The sequence below is a fragment of the Manacus vitellinus genome, unplaced genomic scaffold, assembly GCF_001715985.3.
Source record: "Manacus vitellinus isolate BGI_N305 unplaced genomic scaffold, ASM171598v3 scaffold_24_pilon, whole genome shotgun sequence".
NCBI lineage: Eukaryota > Metazoa > Chordata > Aves > Passeriformes > Pipridae > Manacus > Manacus vitellinus.
The window spans coordinates 12311238-12329573 of record NW_021939798.1 but is presented as its reverse complement, the minus strand read 5'-3'; the positions used below and the strand labels follow the sequence as shown (position 1 = coordinate 12329573).

Below are 18336 nucleotides of genomic sequence, written 5' to 3'. Positions count from 1 at the left end.
CTGAGCAGAGATATGGTCAGGTCAGCACGTGTGGCCCTGGGAATCAGCCCTGACGTGCTCCTGGCACAGTCTCTGCTCTCGGCTGGCAGTCCTGGGCCTGGATGGAACCAGAGCGTGGAGCTGCCAGCTGCCCAGAGGAACTGGGCTGATGAACAGTCCCCAGCCCTGCGCAGGGGCCAAGTGGCACTGACGGCATGCAAGGAATGCGAGGGCCAGGGCATCGCCCCGCTGGGCAGCGGCTGCAGCGGGGAGCTGGGCACCACCCATGAGAGCTGTGCAGTGAGGACCAGCACAGCCCCCAGACCAGTTCCAGTGCTGCTCCCACCGGCCCTGGCCCTGATGCCCCCCCATGTCCCATTTCACTCTGCTCTACCTCAGCCAGGCTGGTGTGGGTACCCATTCTGGGCCCTTCCCTGGCTGGGCAGCTCTGCTGTGCCCCAAGGCACGGGCTCCATGCAGACCTGGAGCCCCGCAGGTTGTTCTGCCATACCGGGCCAGCCCCAAACATAAACCAACTCCTAGCAATCCCTGCAGCCCACTCTGCGCTGGATCCATCATTCCAGGGCAGGGCCTGGAGTTGGCACACCCTCCTGCACACCATGATGTCTACACCTCCCTGTCACCCCGGGGAGCCAGGCACTCCCTCCCCAACAACATCTGAGGCTCAACCACAGGGCGGCCACATGCCCCCCCTTGCTCCCAGAACATTCCTAGTGCTCCCTGGTGCGTGACCTCCTGGCTCACAATGACAAGGTATGCCATTCCTGTTCCCTCCAGTTGCCAAGGTCACCTGCTTCTCCAGCAGTGCTCCCAGCTCTCCTCCTATGCCTGTGTCTCCCACCTCTGCCAAAGAGTTCCACACGTTGCACCAAGGTCGCCCGCAAGGACACCAAAACACCATCCCTACAGAGCGCAGTCCCCAAGGGAGGTGGCAGCAGCACCCGCAGGCTCAGTTCTTGTGTCATCCCCACCTCCCACCCTGGGGTGCTGGGGACAGGAACCTGTGGGGTTGTCACATCCCCCCCTGCCCCAAGCATTACCCTCCATCCCACTGACGTCCCATGTGCCACATGCGTGGGCTCCAGGCCACCACTGCTAGCCCAGACTCACCGGAGCATCCACAGCACGGTCACTGCCCTGTGCCAGCGCCCAGGGACACCATGTGCCTTTGGACCGGTATCATCCTCAACTGCACATTCTTTCTCCCCACGCCGCCTCCGAGGGAGCCTCCCTGGGGTGACCGTGACCCCGCACCCTGAATCTCTGAGCTCAGCACTTCCCTAGCCCTGCTCTGGTTTCTGACGAGCTTCTTCCTTCGCAAACCCCTCACTGCCAAGGCTGAGGCGCCTCAGCTTGCGACACTGTGTCTCAGACCTGACGGCAGCACTTCCCAATATTTTCAGTCTCCCTGTCAGGAAGCCCGAATCAGACAATCTGCTCATGGCACCAGGTTAAAAGTTACTTAAACTTCTAATACCAGAGCTGTGTCGATGCATCTGAGCGCCTTCCACATGGCCCAGTGCTGCTGCCACCAGCACCAGCCCCCCTCCCTGTGCCCAGCCCCCAGCGTGCCCAGCAAGCCCAGGCTCACTGCAGGAGGGATGAGCTGCGTTGTCAGACACAGAACCCCCCAAATCCCTGGGCTGCTGCATGTGCCGCAGGACCCTTTCACCTGGCTGCAGGACCCTTCTGTCTGGCTGCAGGGAAGGTCAAATTCAGTGCCAGGGCTGGAGCTGGGCCAAGGGGAGCCCTCGGCGCTGCCTCCCCCTGCCCACCTGGGAGCGGGTGGGGGTCCCGGCAGGGGTCCTGGTGGCCCCAGGGCAGGCACGGCGCAGGATGAGACGCTGCCTTGCAGGAGGGATGTCAGGGCTGCTCCGGAGCCCCGGAAGGTCCCTCCCAAGCGGAGGCTGAGCACTCGTGACAGCGGCCCAGCCATGTCAGCAGCAGCCAGAGGAAGAGAAACCCCAGACGCAGGAGCTTTTCTAGGGAAGGAAGAAGGCATTAACCCTTCCCTGGCTCTGCACAGCACTCACCTTGGGGAGCCCCAGCAGGCCTGGCTGTGAGCAGAGCAGTGTTGACGGATGGGGAGGCTGGAGCATGCGCTTCCCCCAGCCTCAGCCTGGCAGGAGTCGCACAGTGACCCACCAGACGTGGGGTTCTAAGCAGGGTTAGGGCTCCCCACCAGCACAGGGGACCAGGGGCTCCCACATCTCCTGCTGCCGGCAGCTGAGCCTGAGGACCCTGCCCAGGAGCAGTAAGGGCCACCGGCAGGATTTATCCACCTGTCTCAGGCTCCGGGTTTGCTGTGGTCTGCAGCGCCCTGGAGCAGCAGCCACAGCACATGCCCCCTCCCCACCGCAGCCAAAGCAAAGCCCTGTGGCACAGGGGCTGTGCTCGCCCCACGCTCTGTCCTGTCTGCTGTGTCCACTGCCCCGAGGCCCGTGGGCAGGGCTGGCAGCAGGGGAGTGGGGCAGACACAGAGCCACCCACGCCCCTCACCCCCACACCCCAGCTCACCGCTGCCCTCCGCCCTGAGCACCATCGCTGAAGGGCCTCACACTGGCCCTGCTGGCCGTGCCTGTGCTGCCGGTGGCTCCGCAGAGGTGCTGCCGTGCCGGGTGCGGGCACCTGCCGCCCCAGTGCTTCCGCGGTGACTCAGGGCCACGGCACCAATAAGCTCCAGGGCCGCCTGGGCGTCATCCCAGCCTCGCCGGGAGCCAGCACCACCAACACCCTCTTCCTGCTGCCATGAGCCAGAGTCGCCAGCACCTTAACTCCTCTGCTCCCGGCTGGACAGGGAAGCAGGGCCCTGTTGCCCCTCCTTGGCCCGGGGCTGGAGGACTCGATGTGCTGGGGTCCCAGCCAGACAGGCCTCGGGGCTGGCCCAGCCCTTCCTTCCTCGGGGGCTGCCAGGACACTCAACCCAACACATCTTGAGATCGCCGCACAATGAAGGGTCCCCTCCCTTCCCCTCTGCCAGCTGGGCCCCCCACCCCAAAAGACCCCCAGCGCTGCCCTGCAGCTCCCCCATCTCCACTAGACCCGCCCCCACTTCAGGTCCAGGTCCTGTGCCAGCTGTGGGGACCACTGGTCCACAGGGTCCATGGCAGCCCCCTTGCTCCAGAGTGCCTGTAGGGACCCCACTGCTCCATGCAGGACCCCTTTGCAGCGAATCCGGGCCTTGTGGTGCCGTGGCTGCAGCGGAAGAGAACCCAGCCTGTCCCTGTCCCCTGTCAGCCGCCTGGAGAGGCCGCATCAGCCTCAGCCGCCTTGACTCAGCTAAATCCTGCTCAGCAGCACGAGATGGAGACACAGCACAGCACCAGGAACGCCAGCTATGGAGTGAGGGGAGGGCAGGCTTCAGAAGCCTCAGGATGTCCTTTGGCCCCCTGAGGCACAGCACCAGCCAGCCGTGCTGCTGGCCCACGCTGTGCCACACCAGAGGGGCGACGGCCTCGGGGTCCGACAGACCACGGAGACAAGCCCAGGGTCTCTGGGTGCTGCTGTGGGTGCTGCTGCCCACCGTGCCCCTTGGTGAGGTCCCACGGGGCCCCCAGGAACTTCCTGCCCGTCTCCCCGCACCACATCCTGTTTTCACGGTGCTGTGTGCACACCCCGGTTTGCGTCAGCCCCGTCCTTCCTCACTGACAGCCGAGGTGCGTCAGGAGAAGGGTTTCAGAACAGGCAGCTCCAAGAAAGACCCTCCAAAGCTGCTGGCCCAGGGCCCTTGTCTCACTTTTGTGCAAGCCTGCCCAGCACTCCCACAAAACGACCCAGAGGCCAGCAGGGAACCCCTGTCCACAGCCGTTGCCTCACTCCTAGTGGCTCCAGGCTCCAGCACTCCCACACACAGACCCCTGGCACGGCCAGGTGAGCACCGGCTCGGCCACATCCACAGGCATTGCACACCGTGCAGGTGCCAAGAGTGCAGCCAGGCAGGCACCTCATCTGCTCTCGGCACCACTCACAATGCCAGGCCTCGGGAGGAGCAGAGCCCACTGCTGCTCAGCCACAGGGCTGGCCGGTCCCACAGCCAGGCAGGAACCCACAGACAGCAGCAGCTCACACAGGCAGCCAGCCCTCAGCACATCCCTCGCATGGCAGGCACTGGTTTCCCACACAGAATTCCCTTTGGATAGTGCCACCCCAAGGTGCCCTCACAGCCACAGACACTTGCCATGGTGAGGGCAGCCAAGCACTCACACATCGCAGGGCAGGGGTGAGGGGCTGGGGCAGGATCTGCTGTGGCCACACTGCCTGTGACCATCCAGCCACCCTTTGGCCTACCCAAAACAACCCCATCCTAGTGTGGCACTGGCTTAGCGACAGGCAGATGCCAGGCAAGGGGCCCATGCCTGTCTGATCCTGCCGGGGGCTTGGTGCTTGCAGAGCACGAGCCTGGGGAGGCGGCAAAGGAATTTGAGGCAGCGGAGACAGCGAGGACACTACGTGCTGCTGTCAGCAGGAGCCATATGGAGCTAGAGCCATATGGAGCTGGAGCCATGGGCACCACTGTGTCTGCTGGGGGATGGGGACCCCGCAGCACAGAGGGGAGGGGGGGCACGCAGCTCCTACCTGCCTTGGCAGCCACCGAGGGGCAGAGGAAGGCCTGGAAACTGGAGGCGCAGAGCTCGCTGACTGTCCCCATGCTGCAGGGGTCCCACACAGGATGCCACCAGTCCCGGGGGGCAAGGCAGGCGCAGGCAGAGGTCCGGCAGCAGTCAGGCACGAGCCAGTAGCAGCAGCAGAGGCCAGGCACGGTGCACGTGCCGAGCAGCGGGCTCCCTCGGTGCCAGGGCCACGGGCCAGGGTGCAGGCAGGCGGAGCCGGAGCACTCCCGGCTCTGGGCTGGAGCTGGCTCTGGCATGGGAGCTTCCAGGCCGCAGGACCCACGCGCCAGTCCCAGCCAATCCCGGCCGCACCGGCACACCAGCCCGTGCCGCTGCCGAGCCCCGGCCCACGGCTCAAAGCCACTTAGAGGACGAGGAGTTTGGGAAGTCCCCAGCAGCCCCTGCGCCCAGGCCGCCTGCCCCCCAGCAGCCCCCTTGCCCCCGCAGGGGGCCGGCAGCGGGGGTATTTTAGAGTGGTTTATCCCTCCGTATTAGAGCATTAAGCATCGGGAGCCGGCGGTCGCGTAGCAACGAGCGCTGCATGAAGGAAGGTGCACCCAGAGACAGCGCGGCGTGTGAGCGTGGGGGAGCACCACAACCCCCGCTCCCGGGGCGCAGGGCCCGGGCCCCGACCCCGGCACAGCCTGACAGGCTCGGCCAGCCCTGTGTGCAGGCATGGGCAGGTGCCGAGCCCCGGTCATGCCCCAGAGGTGCTGCCCACTCTGCTCTGATCCTAGAGTGTGGGGGGCCTTCTGCAGCAGGAACTGGGGGGTCTTGCCCTGGGATCCCAGCCTGAGGCAGAGCTGTGGAGCTAGGGAAAGGTGTAGCCCTCCTACCCCACAAGCACTGAGCAAACCCAAACCGGACTGACAGCTCCTTCCCTCAAAGCAGAAGCGATCTTGAGCACAGGGCATGGCCATGAGTAACAAACCCCAGGGCCTGTTGGGGCAGGAGCAGCCCAGCAGCTCTGCTCGCCTGCCCCAACAATCGTTGGGATCGCTGAGCCAGGAGTAACCCGAGTGGGGCAGGCAGGAGCCCAGACGGGGTGGGCGGTGGGGAAGGGCACCCTGGCAGGCAGGAGCAGTCCCTGCTCCCAGGAGCACTGTGACTACAGACAGAAGCAGAGACAGTGGAGAAGGGCAGCTTCTGGAGCTGCGAGGGCAGCCAGGCATTCACCACTGAAGTGACTGACCTCCTGCTTTCAGCACCACTTCCCCTTTCCCAGAGGCCAGAGCAGTGGTTGCCCCATCGCAGGGAGGCAAAAGGGCAGGGAAAGAGAGCTGGGGACACAGTGGGGCTGAGCTGGGCACATGCTGTGGCAAGCACCTGCTCGGGGCCTGGACTGGCATCTGGAAAAACTCCCATAGGGCACACGGGTGCTGTGGCCAGGATGAGGCAGGGCCAGGTGGCATCTCCCATGCAGAGTGATCCAGATGCTCATTTGGTCCTTGCACCCTGCCTGGGTGAGGTGGGGCGCTTACAAACACCTCTGGGTCACAATAACCACGGCTGCAGCCCCGACGTGTGATCGTGAGCATCAGCAGTGGGGCTCATCGTTCTCTGCTCCAAACATCTCAGGAGAAGAACCAGCCAACTGCCTCTGCCCGAGCACCCAGCTCTGCTCTCCGAGCCCACTGCTACCCCTGCACTGTCCCTGCACCTTCGATCTGGGAGCCCCTGAGCTGGGCCCAGCGACTCGCCCTGGCTCACCCCACATCATGCCAAGGAAGGAGCTGGGGCATCATTGGCAGCTTCCCCAGCAGCATCCCCTGGTGCAGAGGGGCATGCCATGGTCCCAGGATGCCTCTGAAACAGCTGAGCCTGTGCCAAGAAGTTGCCAGTGCTCACTGGCAAAACAGGGCTGTGCAGGCTGGCAACGAGGAGGACAGGGATTCTCTGGGTGGGGAACCCCCTGGCCTGCTGGGGGACGTGGCAGCCCACCCTCCTTTGTGGATCCCCCACACCTTCCATAGTCCATCCTGCCTCCATGCATCCATCCTGCCCCAGACAGCGAGGCCCCCCAGGCACAAGCTGCTTTGCTGGAGGCTGCATCAACCCCACTTAGAGAAATCCCTTAATCCCCAGGCCAGAGCGAGCAGTAATCCCTTGAGTGCAGCAGGATTACCAGCACTGCCCAATCCCCCTCACCCTGGGCCGGGCCTGAGCCGTGACGGGGCCCAGCTCAGGACACGGTGCTGGGACCGGACCGTGCTGCCCACATCCTTCCGCTGGTGCTGCAGGAGCAGCTGGGATGCTCCCAGGTAGGACATCGCTGCCCCACGGTCCAGAGACATTTGACTCGCACTGCCACGCTCGCTCAGCTACGGTGAGGTCTGGGATGGGTTTGGTCTCACTGCTGTCCCGTGGGGAGATGCTGGGAATGGGATGGGAGTGCAGCTCTGGCAGGAGTGGGGGGAGCCCACATCTGTGCCACCAGCTGCTCGCCCCAGGATTTGCTCTCTGCTGAGGCAGATGGCTGGAGAGGGGCTGTGAGCTGTGGGGCACACTGGCATCAGCAAAATCCCACCAGCAAGAGTCTCCCTGTCGACTTCCACCGTGCTGTGGCCCCAGCAGAATGTCCTCTGCTGAACCGACTCAGCTCAGGGGCTTCAGGGCAGCTGTGGGTTGTGTTGCCCCTGGCACAGGGACAGCGGCAAGGGTTGGAGGTGGCTGTGCTGCTCCCTGTGGCCCCCGCGGCAGGGTGAGCAGGACACTTCTGATGCTGACAGATGACCCGGGACATCTTCCAGGTAATTCCGGGAAGCTGTGAGAGGCTGAATCGCTCCCCGCGGCGCTCTCCCGCTAATGGGTTGTATCTGACAACGCCCGAGCCAGGCCTCAGCGGGGCCGGGTGCTGGCACCTTATCTCACACTGTGAAGTCCTCGCAGCCAAGCGCAGTCATTTCTGGGGTGGAACAGCAGTTTCTAATCGGCTGTGCCGCACAGCTGTGCAGGGCAGGAAGGCGGCCCGCGAACCAGCACCACCGGCAGCAGCACTTCCCTGGCACCGGCTGCTCCCGCGGGAAGAACGACCACCAGCACCGCTCCCCCACCGGGGCCGTGGGCTTTCATCTCACCCAGACTTCTGCCTTCCCCTCAGCAAAGTCCCTGCTCTCTGCTCAAGGCAAAATCACCTGCCGACTACAAGAACCTGCCTCGAAGGCACAGGCAGTGACTCCCTGCCCGGTCCCGGTCCTCAGCACCGGAGGGAATGCTCGGCGGGCACGGAGCAGGGAGGGAAGCGGGAGGCAATTGCGCGGGCATGAGAGGGGGAACCCGCAGCCCCTGAGCCGCCGCTGCCCGCCCTGGAGCGCATCCCGAGCCATCCCGAGCGGGCGTTGGTGACACTCTGGCAGGCGCCATCGCAGGCACCTGCCCTGAACTCTGCGGGGTCGGGACGCGGCAAGCTCCGCGGGGCACCTGAGAACAATGTGAGCGGCGCAGGTGTCTAGGTGTGCGAGCAGCGGGTCCCGGACTCCCGGCGCAGTGCCGGGGGGGAGCGGGAGCAGCCCGCGCTCGCCCGCCCCCGCGCCCGGCGGCTGGGAACCGGGTGTCCGGCTCTTTCCGGCGCCTCCTCCGCCACCCACGGCCCTGCCCGCCCGAAGCCCCGAAGCGCCGCGGCTCCGCTGTGACAAACCGGTCCCGCCGTCCTGCACCTGGGAACGGCCGGCCCAGACGCTCCCGCCCGCCGGGAGAGGCGCTTCCACCCAGCGCGGAATCCACCGGAGAACGCCGGCGCTTCGCCCTGCGCCAGGTGCCCCCTAACCCCGAGCCTCGCCCCGTCCCGCGGGTGCCGGGACCGCCCGGCCCGCACTGACTCGAGCCGCCGCCCTCCCCCTCTCCATCCGCCGTCCGCTCCGGCCCCGCCGCGTGACGACGCGCCGCGGCCGCCCACGCTCGGTGTCAGTGGGCGGGGCGGAGCCACGCCGACCCCGCCCCCTGCGGCCCCGCCCCTTTCCCGCCGCTCCCGAGCGGGGCCGATGGACAAACACCGGGATTTATTCCGTTCAGTCCAGTCCTCCAGTCCCGCGGGGCCGACTGGACAAACACGCGGATTTAATTCGCGTTCAGTCCCCAGTCCCTCCAGTCCCGCGGGGCCGATGACAAACACGGGGATATTATCCGTTCAGTCCAGTCCTCCAGATCCGCGGGGCCGATGGACAAACTCCGGGATTTATTCGTTCAGTCCAGTCTCCAGTCCCGCTGGCCGCCGGCAGCCGCCCCATACCCCGCGGGGAGCCCACCGATGCGCCCGCGCCGCGCGGGGCGCTGGCCTCAGCGGATAGGGCAGGCTTTTCAATGCGGCTTGCGCAGGGGAATGGGGGTCAGGGGAGCGGCGGGGAAGGGCCGGTCCGGGAGGCCGAGGGCCGGCGGAGGCAGCGACACGGAGCACAGGGACGGTCTTGAGGCACTGTCAGAGAGCCCCCGCAGGTGCAGGCTGGGGAAAGGAGGGGAAGAGGCAGAAAGTGAGGAGGAGCCCGGCCAAGGCACGTTGGAGGCACGGCGGCGTGGGCAGGTTCCTCCGCAGGTGGAAAAGAAACTCCCGGAAGGGGAAGGCACGACCCCAGGACACGGGCCGCATTCCCTCCTCTCTGAGCATGGTCCATCAACAGCTCCCAGGACAGTGCTGCCCCTGCTCCTTCGCCTGGGACTGCTCCATGAGCTGTCTGGGGGATGCAGATCTCAACCTGTGAGGCAAGGAGCAGTGTCAGCCCCTGCCAGGCTGCCACCCCCTTCCTCCCCCTGGGCTCACTGTGCCCCCCAGCTCACTCACCTGAGAGCCGGTGGCCCAGGCTGGCCATCTTGGCAGGATGTGACATCAACCAGAAGTTGCGCTTGTTCTGCAGCTTCTGGAAGGGATTCGAGTCTCTCTTCCGCTCCTGCTTCATCTTTTTCATTTTCTTTATCTGTGCAGAGGCAGGCAGGCTCTCAGGTCAGAGTGCAGAGTCTCCAGCCTCCTCCCACCCACCCCAGCCCAGCACACAGCCAGCATCCACCTTTCCTTTGTCGAACTCCTGGTCCCACTCATCGATGATGGTCTCACTCCGGGCCAATGCCGTGTCCTGAATGGCATCCTGGCTGACAGCCGAAATCTCGCCCTGCCAGGTCAAGACTGTAGAGCAGCGTGGTCAGCAGGAGCACAGGGCTGTGCCCCACTGCACCCACCTGCACTGGGCCCCCACTAGGCCCAAGGCTGGAGCCCCTCGCTTCAGCCCCCCACCCTGTGCCATCCCTGACAGCCCCCAGCTGGGTTCACCTGCCTGGCTCCAGGAGCCCTGTCACTGCCTGTGCTGGAGCAGGGGGAGCTCAGGCCCTGGCAGAACTCAGAGGGCTCTGCCTGTATCCAGGGCTTGGGGCAGGGGGGCTGTGTGGCTGCTCGCCCACCCAGGTGAGCCAGGATTACCTTGTTTGCCATAAGCCTTGTCCAATGAGTCCTGGAGCAGCTCGCCCACCACGCTGGTCTCCTGGCCCCCAGGGGCTGTGCTAGCCCAATTGCTGGCTGCAGGGCTCGGGGCAGCCAGGGTGTGTCTCTCGTCTCCAGTCTGGCTGTCCTTGGCACGCGCTGCCACTACAGAAACAGGCGGGGTGAGGACATGCTGGGGGAGCTTGGGGAGCTCGTGCATCCCTCCTTCTCCAAGGCAGATCTTACCCCAGGAGACACTGATGGCACAAGGTGTTTGGGAACACCAGGACCTATGCTCGGGCAAATTGTCACCCCTCAAGGAGCCTGTCCCCACCCCTCCTCCAGAGCACAGCTAGGGGCTCTTGGGCTGTCACACAGGAGTAGCAGATAGGTTTGGGGCAGGGCAGCCCAGGATGGGGGGCAGGATGATGGGCATTGCCAGGCAGCTGTGGGACCAGCAAGCACTGTGGAATGCACAGCAGTGTTCTGAGGGGCCCGTGGGCAGGTGAGTGGCTGGCTCAGCCCTGCCAGGCACCAGACAGGGTACACGGTCATACCTTGGGGGGTGGTGGTGGCAGGGATGGCGTTGGCAGCCGGGCTGCTGAGGCTTTCCATCCGCTTGCGCTTGCGGTGCTTCCGCTCTCCAGCCTCCACGCTCCAGTGTGTCTCACAAGGCTCCAGCTCAGCCCTCCTGGAGCTGGGAAAGGCAGCAGGGTCAGCTTGCTCCAGCCAGACCAGAGCAGGGAAGTCTGAGCATTGCAGGGCACTGGGGTTCAGGGACACCTGCACTGCACTCGGGGAGGGGTGAACCCACCCCAAGGAAGTGGGTGTTTCGGCTGGATCCATGCCAAGGCACATCCCATCCTCAGGAAGATGAGAGGCCCCTAAACATGGCCCAGAGAGCCTGACCTCAGGCTCTCATGTGCCCCTCACCTGTCCAGTGACAGCAACCCAGAGCAGCGCTCTTCTGTCCTCTCCAATGGCCTATCTTTGCTCCTGTTTTTCTTTTTCTTCTTCTTCCTCTTGAGTGGGAAGGTTGGCCCTATGCCCAAGTCAATACTGGGCTCTGGCATGTGTTGCTTGGGCCCACTCTCCATGTCCTGACAGCCCGGACTCCCCAGGCCATCAGCAGGACCCTCGCCTTCTGTCTCCTTCCCCACAACAGATATGAAACCCTCCAGAGAGACAATTCTCCTCTTTTTCAGGGGCCTGGAGTCTTTATCCATGAAGTCCTTCTGAGACCCAATGCTCTCCTTCTTGGGGGGCCTGCAGTCTTTGTTTTTGAAGCCCTCTGAAGAGATAAATCTCTCCTTTTGGGAGGGCCTGGAGACTTCATCCATGTCACTCACAGCCACAGCACAAAAGTTCCTGTCTGTGCTACGATGCTTCCTCTTTCGACGCTTCTTTTTCCAGGAACCCTCTGTTTCCAACTGGCTGGATCCCTTCTCCCTGCTGCTGGAAGGAAGGTGGTGTGAAGGGTGGGCAGTGGAACCGTGGGTCAGCGGGGAGGCTGGGAGCCGAGAGTCCAAGCTGAGCATGAAGCTGAAGGAAGACTTTTCAGGACTTGGTAGTTCGAGAGCAGATGAGGACAGGCTGAAGGACAGGGAAAGAGGCTGATCTGAAAGCCCAGAAGCCCCCTCTCCCACGCCACTCTGACTGCTGCCATCTTGGCCATGAAATCAGAAATCAGACACTGGTCCACAAGTGCTCACAGAGACTGTGCCCCACTGTCCCACAGCAGACAGGGCAACAGTGAGCAATGCTGCAGCACATGCTGCTGTTGAAGGCTACAAGGGGGACCTGGAGCAAGATCTAGACCAGGCTGGTGCCTCCTGATCCCGTGGGACACTAGTCCAAGGTCAGGGCCTGCAAAGCTCCCTCCCACCCTGTGCTGACAGTCAGAGACTGCCCTGCTTCTTGGATTCGGAGCAACCCCTGCCAGCCCTGGAGAACTGGAGAGCCAGCTGCGAGGCCACACAGATGCCCCATGGAGCACCCCGAGGCTGCCATTGGCCTTGTTGCCACGCAGGAGCCTGGGAGCAATGGCACTGCTTACCTGGACTTGCCCAGAGGCCCGGGAGTGGAGTCAGGGTGGGACTGTGTGTGGCGGTCACTCCCATTCGCCTTCTGTGAGGGTTTGCCCTGCAGTTATTGACATAAATAAAAACTTGGTGGTCTAAAGCAGAGGGGTTTCCATGAGCCAAGAGAAAAACGGGAGCCGAGAGAAAGGGGAGGGGAACAGACACAGACGGGGGGAGGGAAATGGGGGTGGAAGAATCAGAAGTGCTTTCAGTTAGAAGAACAAAGGAAAAAAGGAAGGAAAGAAATTTAAAGACCCAGAGCCCCAGCACACCATCCCGAGCCCTGAGTGCACTGCGGCACCGAGGGCTGGTCCCACACCCTGCCTGGGGAGGAGGCACCCCCACACCCTCCTGCTGCAGCATCATCACTGCCACTCACCCCAGGGAACACCTGACCCCAAGAAGGTGCCAAGGTCACCCCACTGCAGGGACTGGTATAGCCACCCCTCCATCCTGGGAAGGGGCCAGGAGCCATCCCCCTACATCCCTCAGGGATGTGAACAACAGCAGGCACTGGCCCAACATCCCGACTCAGAGGGAGGGCAGAGCAGCCACCACCGCCCTGGGGGGCTCTTCCCCTCCACCTCCAGCTCAGCAGTAGCTCTACACTTCCTCCAACGCAATCCCAGGTCAGAAGGTGTTGAGTGGAGTCTCCGGGCAGAAGCTCAGACTCACCTTTTTGGTAGAAAGTGATGGTTTCTTGGCCAGTGGTGGTGATGTGGTGCTGCCCTGCTCCTGCATGGCACTGCACAGTGGGGAGGGTTCCACAGTGGCTGTCCTGGAGTCTCTGGGGACAGCTGGCTTGGCGCCAGGGCCAGTGGGGAGGTGGGTGCCAAAGTTCCTTCCCTGAGAGCTGCAGAAGCTGCTGGAATTGCTCTTGGCCTTGTGGGTCTCCTTGGCCAGCTGCCCCACTGCACTGCCACAGGAATCCTTCTTCAGGGTCCCGGCCATCGCCCCACAGCCACTGGGCTCCTGGTTGGACTTCAGCAGCTTGGATGAGGTAGGTGGCTTTTCTCTGTTTGTCCCCTGTGGGGGCAGCCCCACTTTGGCCTCACTCACAGTGCTGGTGACATGGAAGCCTGCTCTGGGCATGGCAGGTATCTGTGGCTTCTTGGGCCTCTGGAATACATCATGGGGCAGTGGTATGGCCTTGTGGGTGGCTTTGTGGGGCAGTTTGAGTGATGGGGTCTGAGAGGGCAGCTTTGATCGAGCAACTCCATTCGTCAGCTTCAGCCCCACGCCAGAACTGCTGCGGGACACGGGGACTCCGACATCGTCTGGGCCTGGCAGCCCCTTCCCCAGCAGCTTTTCTTGTTTCTAGGCAAGGGGAAAGAGAGAAGTTCAGTGAGGAGAGAGTCAAGGAGCCACAGACACAGGAACAGTGCCCTCCAGGATCCCTGGCCTCAGCAGGATCAGGATCTCTCCTGCACACTCTCCTCCCACATGCCTGTCTCCCAGGCGTGGCTGCAGAGCCCCGTCCCCGCAGAGCAGCAGCAGCTCCTGGGAGCACTGGCCAGGAACAGCCTTCAGGACTCACCGGGCCCGCTGGTGGTGTGGGCAAGGTCCCATTAGTCTCAGTTTTCTTCACCTGATTGAAGTCACCACCAGTGTGGCTGGACAGGCTGGAGGCAGCCTTGGCCACAGGCCCTGCTGAGCTCTTCCTGGGGCTGGAGAGCCTGGGGAAGGCAAAGTACAGGCATCAGCTGTGGGGTGAGAGCAATCAGGAGTCTTGGCAGACACACACAGGGAACAGGAGCCAGGCACTCCGAGGAGATGAGGTGCTACAGCAAAGCCATGAAAGGGGCTGGACGCCTCCCTGCCACCTCCCACCCTGAGCCAGCACACACACACAGGCACTGGGGTCGCTTGGGCCAAGCTCCCCCTCCAGCCAGACAGGTGCTGCCATCTCTGTCCCAGATGCTGGGAGCAGGGCCAGAGGGGCTGGGAGGCACAGGGCGCTCTCTCACCTCAGGTAGAACAGAACGTAGGCCTGCTGGTTGAGGACTACCTTGATGTTGCTGGGGTAGACCTCATGGTCATTCATTCGATACCACTGCCCATTGCTGGCCTGTGGAACAAAAGGGCACAGGATCAGGCTGTGTCCAGGAGGAGAACAGGGTCAGGCTGTGGCCAGGGACAGAGCAGCAGGAACAGTGCCCGTCAGCAGAGCTCCTCTCCCCAGAACACACAGATGACCCAGGGCAGGCCAGGGGACTTTACCAGAGCAGAACTTCACATTTCCAGCAGCAGACTACAGCCTGTGTCCCCTATAGTGCTCAACACCACCCTCTCTACCCAGCACCCTCTTCTCTGCACCCTACAGGGACCCACGAGCACCCACCAGCCCCCAGCCCAGGCAGGGTGCCAAGAGAGCACCCCAGGTTCACCTTCACATAGCAGAAGTAGTGCCCTGCATTGCAGCTGTACCCGGAGTGCACCAGCACTGCATAGAGTCCGTATGTGACAGGATCACCCTTGGGCTCAGACATGTAAGGACGGATATCCAAGAACTCAGGGTATCCCACATCCTGCAGAGAGAGAATGTCTCAGGAGGTCACACAGTAGATGGCTTTCTTGCCAGATCAAGACTGGCTCTGCTGTCCTACGAGTCTTGTCTCTCGAGGGAGGGGACATGCTCTCCCCAGGCAGAGATCGTGGTGAGGAAGATGCCAGGATGAGCCCAACTTCCCCCATGCAGTGCAGAATGGCTGCAGGCCTATACCAGGACCACCTCCTGCCCTGCCCTTAGACCAAGACACAGCCCCTGCTCTGGATTGCTGAGCACTCACCTTGGTGATTTTTCTTCCACCTGAAGAGCCACAGCTGCCAAAGCGCTTCAGTGAGATAGTGAGAACATTGGAGGCTCGGTGGATGGTGAAACGTTTGCTGGCCAACACTTTCTTCCTGCACCTGCCCAGGAAAAGCTCAAGCTATTCAAGCTGTTCCACCACCCAGATAACTGCCTGCCCTGGCCATGGGAATGGCAAACCCCATAGGAATGACCACACTGACACCAGGCACTGCTCCAGGCACCTGCCTGTGGCCATGTCTGCTGGCCCAGGTCCTCCTCATGTGAGGAGGGAGCTGAGGAGTGGCAGGATTCATCACAGGCTTTCGTGGCCCTGTACCTCACAGTTTAGCAGGTACAGAAGCCCTCCCATATCGTGGCAGCCTTCCCACCATCACACCCGTGGGCCCCATCCTGCCTGCAGCCCCCCACACTCACATGCTACACCTGTAGGCGTTGTCCCCCCCCAGCTGCTCCGGCTTCACGAACAGCTCCAGCGCCCGCACGACGTTTGCGGCTCGCTGCGAGGACAAAGTGGAAGTCAGGGCACGAGGGGCCTGTTCAGGCCACAGCTGTGCTCTGTGCTGTGGCACTGGGTCCAGGAGAGAGCACACGGCACAGGGCCATGGGCTGCCCCAAAGCCATGAGCCTGCCCCCAGCACACCACGGGGGTGGCTGCTCTGCACCCCAACACCCACCAAGCCTCCGCGAAGGAGTCGTGGCTCACGCTCAGGCAATGGGCACTGCTCTGCCAGACTGAGAAGGCAGCGGAACAGTGGGAGCTGCTTCCCTCCTGCCAGCACCATTCCTGCACGCTAGCAGGTTAAGGAGCCTCAGAGCAGGAACATCCTCCCAAGGACAGAGCCCCCCATCCCTAACCCTGCCTCACTACCTCGATCTCCAGTGTCACATCCAGGTAAGGGTCATAGGTGTCCGAGACAGTCTTGCACTCCAAGCATTTCACTGCAAAAGGAAGAGCCATGAGCACACCCCAACACAATATCTGCACCTGCCACCCCCACAGCACAGCACGGGCAGCTGCAGTGTCCCCCCAGTCTGGATTTAGGCTCTGGGATGTGAACGCCAGGATTCACAGCCTGGGAGGGAGAAAGGCTGGTGATTCCACTTTGTGCTAGGACAGCAAGTGTCACTGGATAGCTGGGAAGATGGGTCCCTTTGCTGGTGGCACACAGCCAGCAGCTTTTCCTATCACCACAACTGGGGTCACGACCCTCAGGTACCGCAGGACTGACTGACTGTGGCTCTGGATAAGTTACACATGCTTAGTCATTTTCCCAAAGAGTTCTACTGCCCAAACCCTGGCCCTGGCAGCTGGCACTCACCACGGGACCGCAGGTAACCGCCAAAGATCTGGTGAACCAGGGTCGTGGCCTGGGTCTGGCGATCCAACCTACACAGAGACAGTGGCACTAGATCTCACACCACCCTTCTGCAACAGCCACCCCTGCGGGACCTCTGTGTCATCAGGACAGCCCCACTCCATACTCTGGGCAGTGGCTGGGCTGTGGAGCTCTAGGAGCAACAGGAAATCACAGCCCCTGCCAGCCTGCTCTCCCTGTGTCACAGCCAAGGGATGGCACCAGGCTCCAATATGCGCCCTCCTCTCAAAGGAGCAGAGGCTCCTGGCTGAAGCTCACAGCTGGGTGCTGAAGGCAAAGGCAGTGCTTCCTGGGATAGAGGGCCTCGGGGAAGCTGCACTCCCACAGCCACAGAACTAGGGCTGAACTAGCAAGCATGCCTGGATCCCCTGGCAATTGGGATGGGATCCCATCCCATAGCAGTCTCAGGATTTTGGGACAGGACTGCAGCTGTGCCGGGGTGAAGGAGTCAGGAGAAGACAAACAACAACCCAGAGCCACACCCCTGAGGGGCAGGGAGCTAGACCCCACACACAGAGCCCCTGAAGTCATGACCTCCCCACAATAAGGCCAACACGGGGGACACGTTCACCCCACAGTCCCCTCCCATGAGCACGGGGGACCAGTGAGGGGACAGCAAAGAGCCATCAGGCCCCACATACTTGGTGTAGCCATTCAGGCAGGCCTTCTGCATGGCATCAATGGTATAACGCAGGAACTCATGTGCATCCTCCTGCCTGCCAAAGCGCAAATTATGGGAAATCTCTGCAAGAGAGGGAGGAATTAGCACGTGCTGCAACAGATGCTGGCCATCCCTGCCTCTCCTGGGGCAGGAACTCTGCGGGTCAGGCCCCCTCAACCAAAACCAGACATCAGACTTATGCCAGCCACAGGACAAGTCCCAGGCAGCCCCCTGGCAGGCTCTGAGTTGTCTCAGTGGAGCCATCTGGCAAAATGTGCCCCAATCCCAACAGTTCTGCTTCCACATTAGTCATGGGGGGAAGGGCAGCCATCCTTACTCTTGAGGTCTCGGATGATGGACAGTGGCTTTATCGCATTGCCGCTGTTGGCAAAAGCCTGGATCGTGTGGTTCTGCATAGTGCACATCATGCAGAAGCTTCCGTGGGCACCTGTAGCAGGAGAGATGATGGGATGTTGGGGGCAAACCCGGGAGAGACGGAGGCAGCACAGGAGATCGCTGATCCAACACAGCACAGCCATGCTCAGTTTTCCCTACGAGCTCTGTGCTCCAGGACAGCTCTGGGGCATCCCAGGGACATGAGAACCAGCACACGCCACACTGACTGGGAGAGCCCATCACAGGACCAGCCATGGCAGCCCCCCTGGCGAGACAGCATCCACATGGATGGAAAACAGGTCCCAGGTACTCACTGGATGAGCCCACAGGTCGGCTCTGAGGGGTAGATCCCACCGGAGTCCTACAGACGGGGCTGCAAGCCCTTTGTGTTCCCCATGGTGACAGCTTGGAGCAGGGCCTGCCACACTGCCCTCATGCAGTCCCCACAGGCAGGAGCTATTTGGGACCCCTCAGCTCAGCCCCCGAGAAGCCAGCAGGTCCATTGGGCCTATCTTAGTCCTGGCTACACCCAGCAGAGAGAAAGTCTCCCCAGAGACAGAGATGCTGAGCTTGGGAACACTGCTATGACCAGGACGTGAGTTGGACCCGGGAACAGCCTCTTGATGGAGAAACAGGCAGAAGGGAGCAGGGAAGGTGCAACCCGACACCCACACCCCCTCACCAGAGCCAGGCGCAGGGGTGCTGAGCACAGCACTGCGAGCGGGACCGGCAGACGCTGCTCCTCCCTCCCGGCCCCCCGAACTGGAGTCCCCACTCACAGGTGCGTCCGTGCTCCCGGGAGAGCAGGTAGTTGGTGAGTGGTGGCGTGTAGGTCAGGCACTGCAGCGCCGAGTTTAGGAAGCAGGTGTTCCCCAGATTACTCAGCCCGGCGCCCACACGGTGGACACGCTCCCACTTCATGGAGAGGCGCTGGGCTGGGAAGAGCACCTTCTGGGGCGTGGGGATCCCGTCACTCAGGGCCCTCGGGGAGGCTTG

The 18336-nt window shown here is 62.7% G+C and overlaps 1 protein-coding gene across 1 annotated transcript in view; it reads right to left on the bottom strand.

Annotated features, from left to right (window-relative positions):
• Window positions 1-9080: 9080 nt before the first annotated feature.
• Window positions 9081-18336, bottom strand: part of USP36 (ubiquitin specific peptidase 36) — an 11680-nt gene continuing 2424 nt past the window's right edge. Inside the window, exons 2-19 of the mRNA XM_029960124.1 lie at window positions 18120-18332; window positions 17282-17392; window positions 16925-17027; window positions 16227-16294; window positions 15776-15846; window positions 15322-15404; window positions 14885-15005; window positions 14483-14623; window positions 14063-14163; window positions 13633-13771; window positions 12771-13412; window positions 12071-12156; window positions 10948-11607; window positions 10572-10711; window positions 10015-10179; window positions 9608-9723; window positions 9385-9517; window positions 9081-9298 (exon numbers count right to left, since the gene is read on the bottom strand). Of these exons, the coding sequence (XP_029815984.1) occupies window positions 9294-9298; window positions 9385-9517; window positions 9608-9723; window positions 10015-10179; window positions 10572-10711; window positions 10948-11607; window positions 12071-12156; window positions 12771-13412; window positions 13633-13771; window positions 14063-14163; window positions 14483-14623; window positions 14885-15005; window positions 15322-15404; window positions 15776-15846; window positions 16227-16294; window positions 16925-17027; window positions 17282-17392; window positions 18120-18332 (3098 nt within the window). The 3' untranslated portion in view covers window positions 9081-9293. The remainder of the gene's footprint in view (window positions 9299-9384; window positions 9518-9607; window positions 9724-10014; window positions 10180-10571; window positions 10712-10947; window positions 11608-12070; window positions 12157-12770; window positions 13413-13632; window positions 13772-14062; window positions 14164-14482; window positions 14624-14884; window positions 15006-15321; window positions 15405-15775; window positions 15847-16226; window positions 16295-16924; window positions 17028-17281; window positions 17393-18119; window positions 18333-18336) is intronic.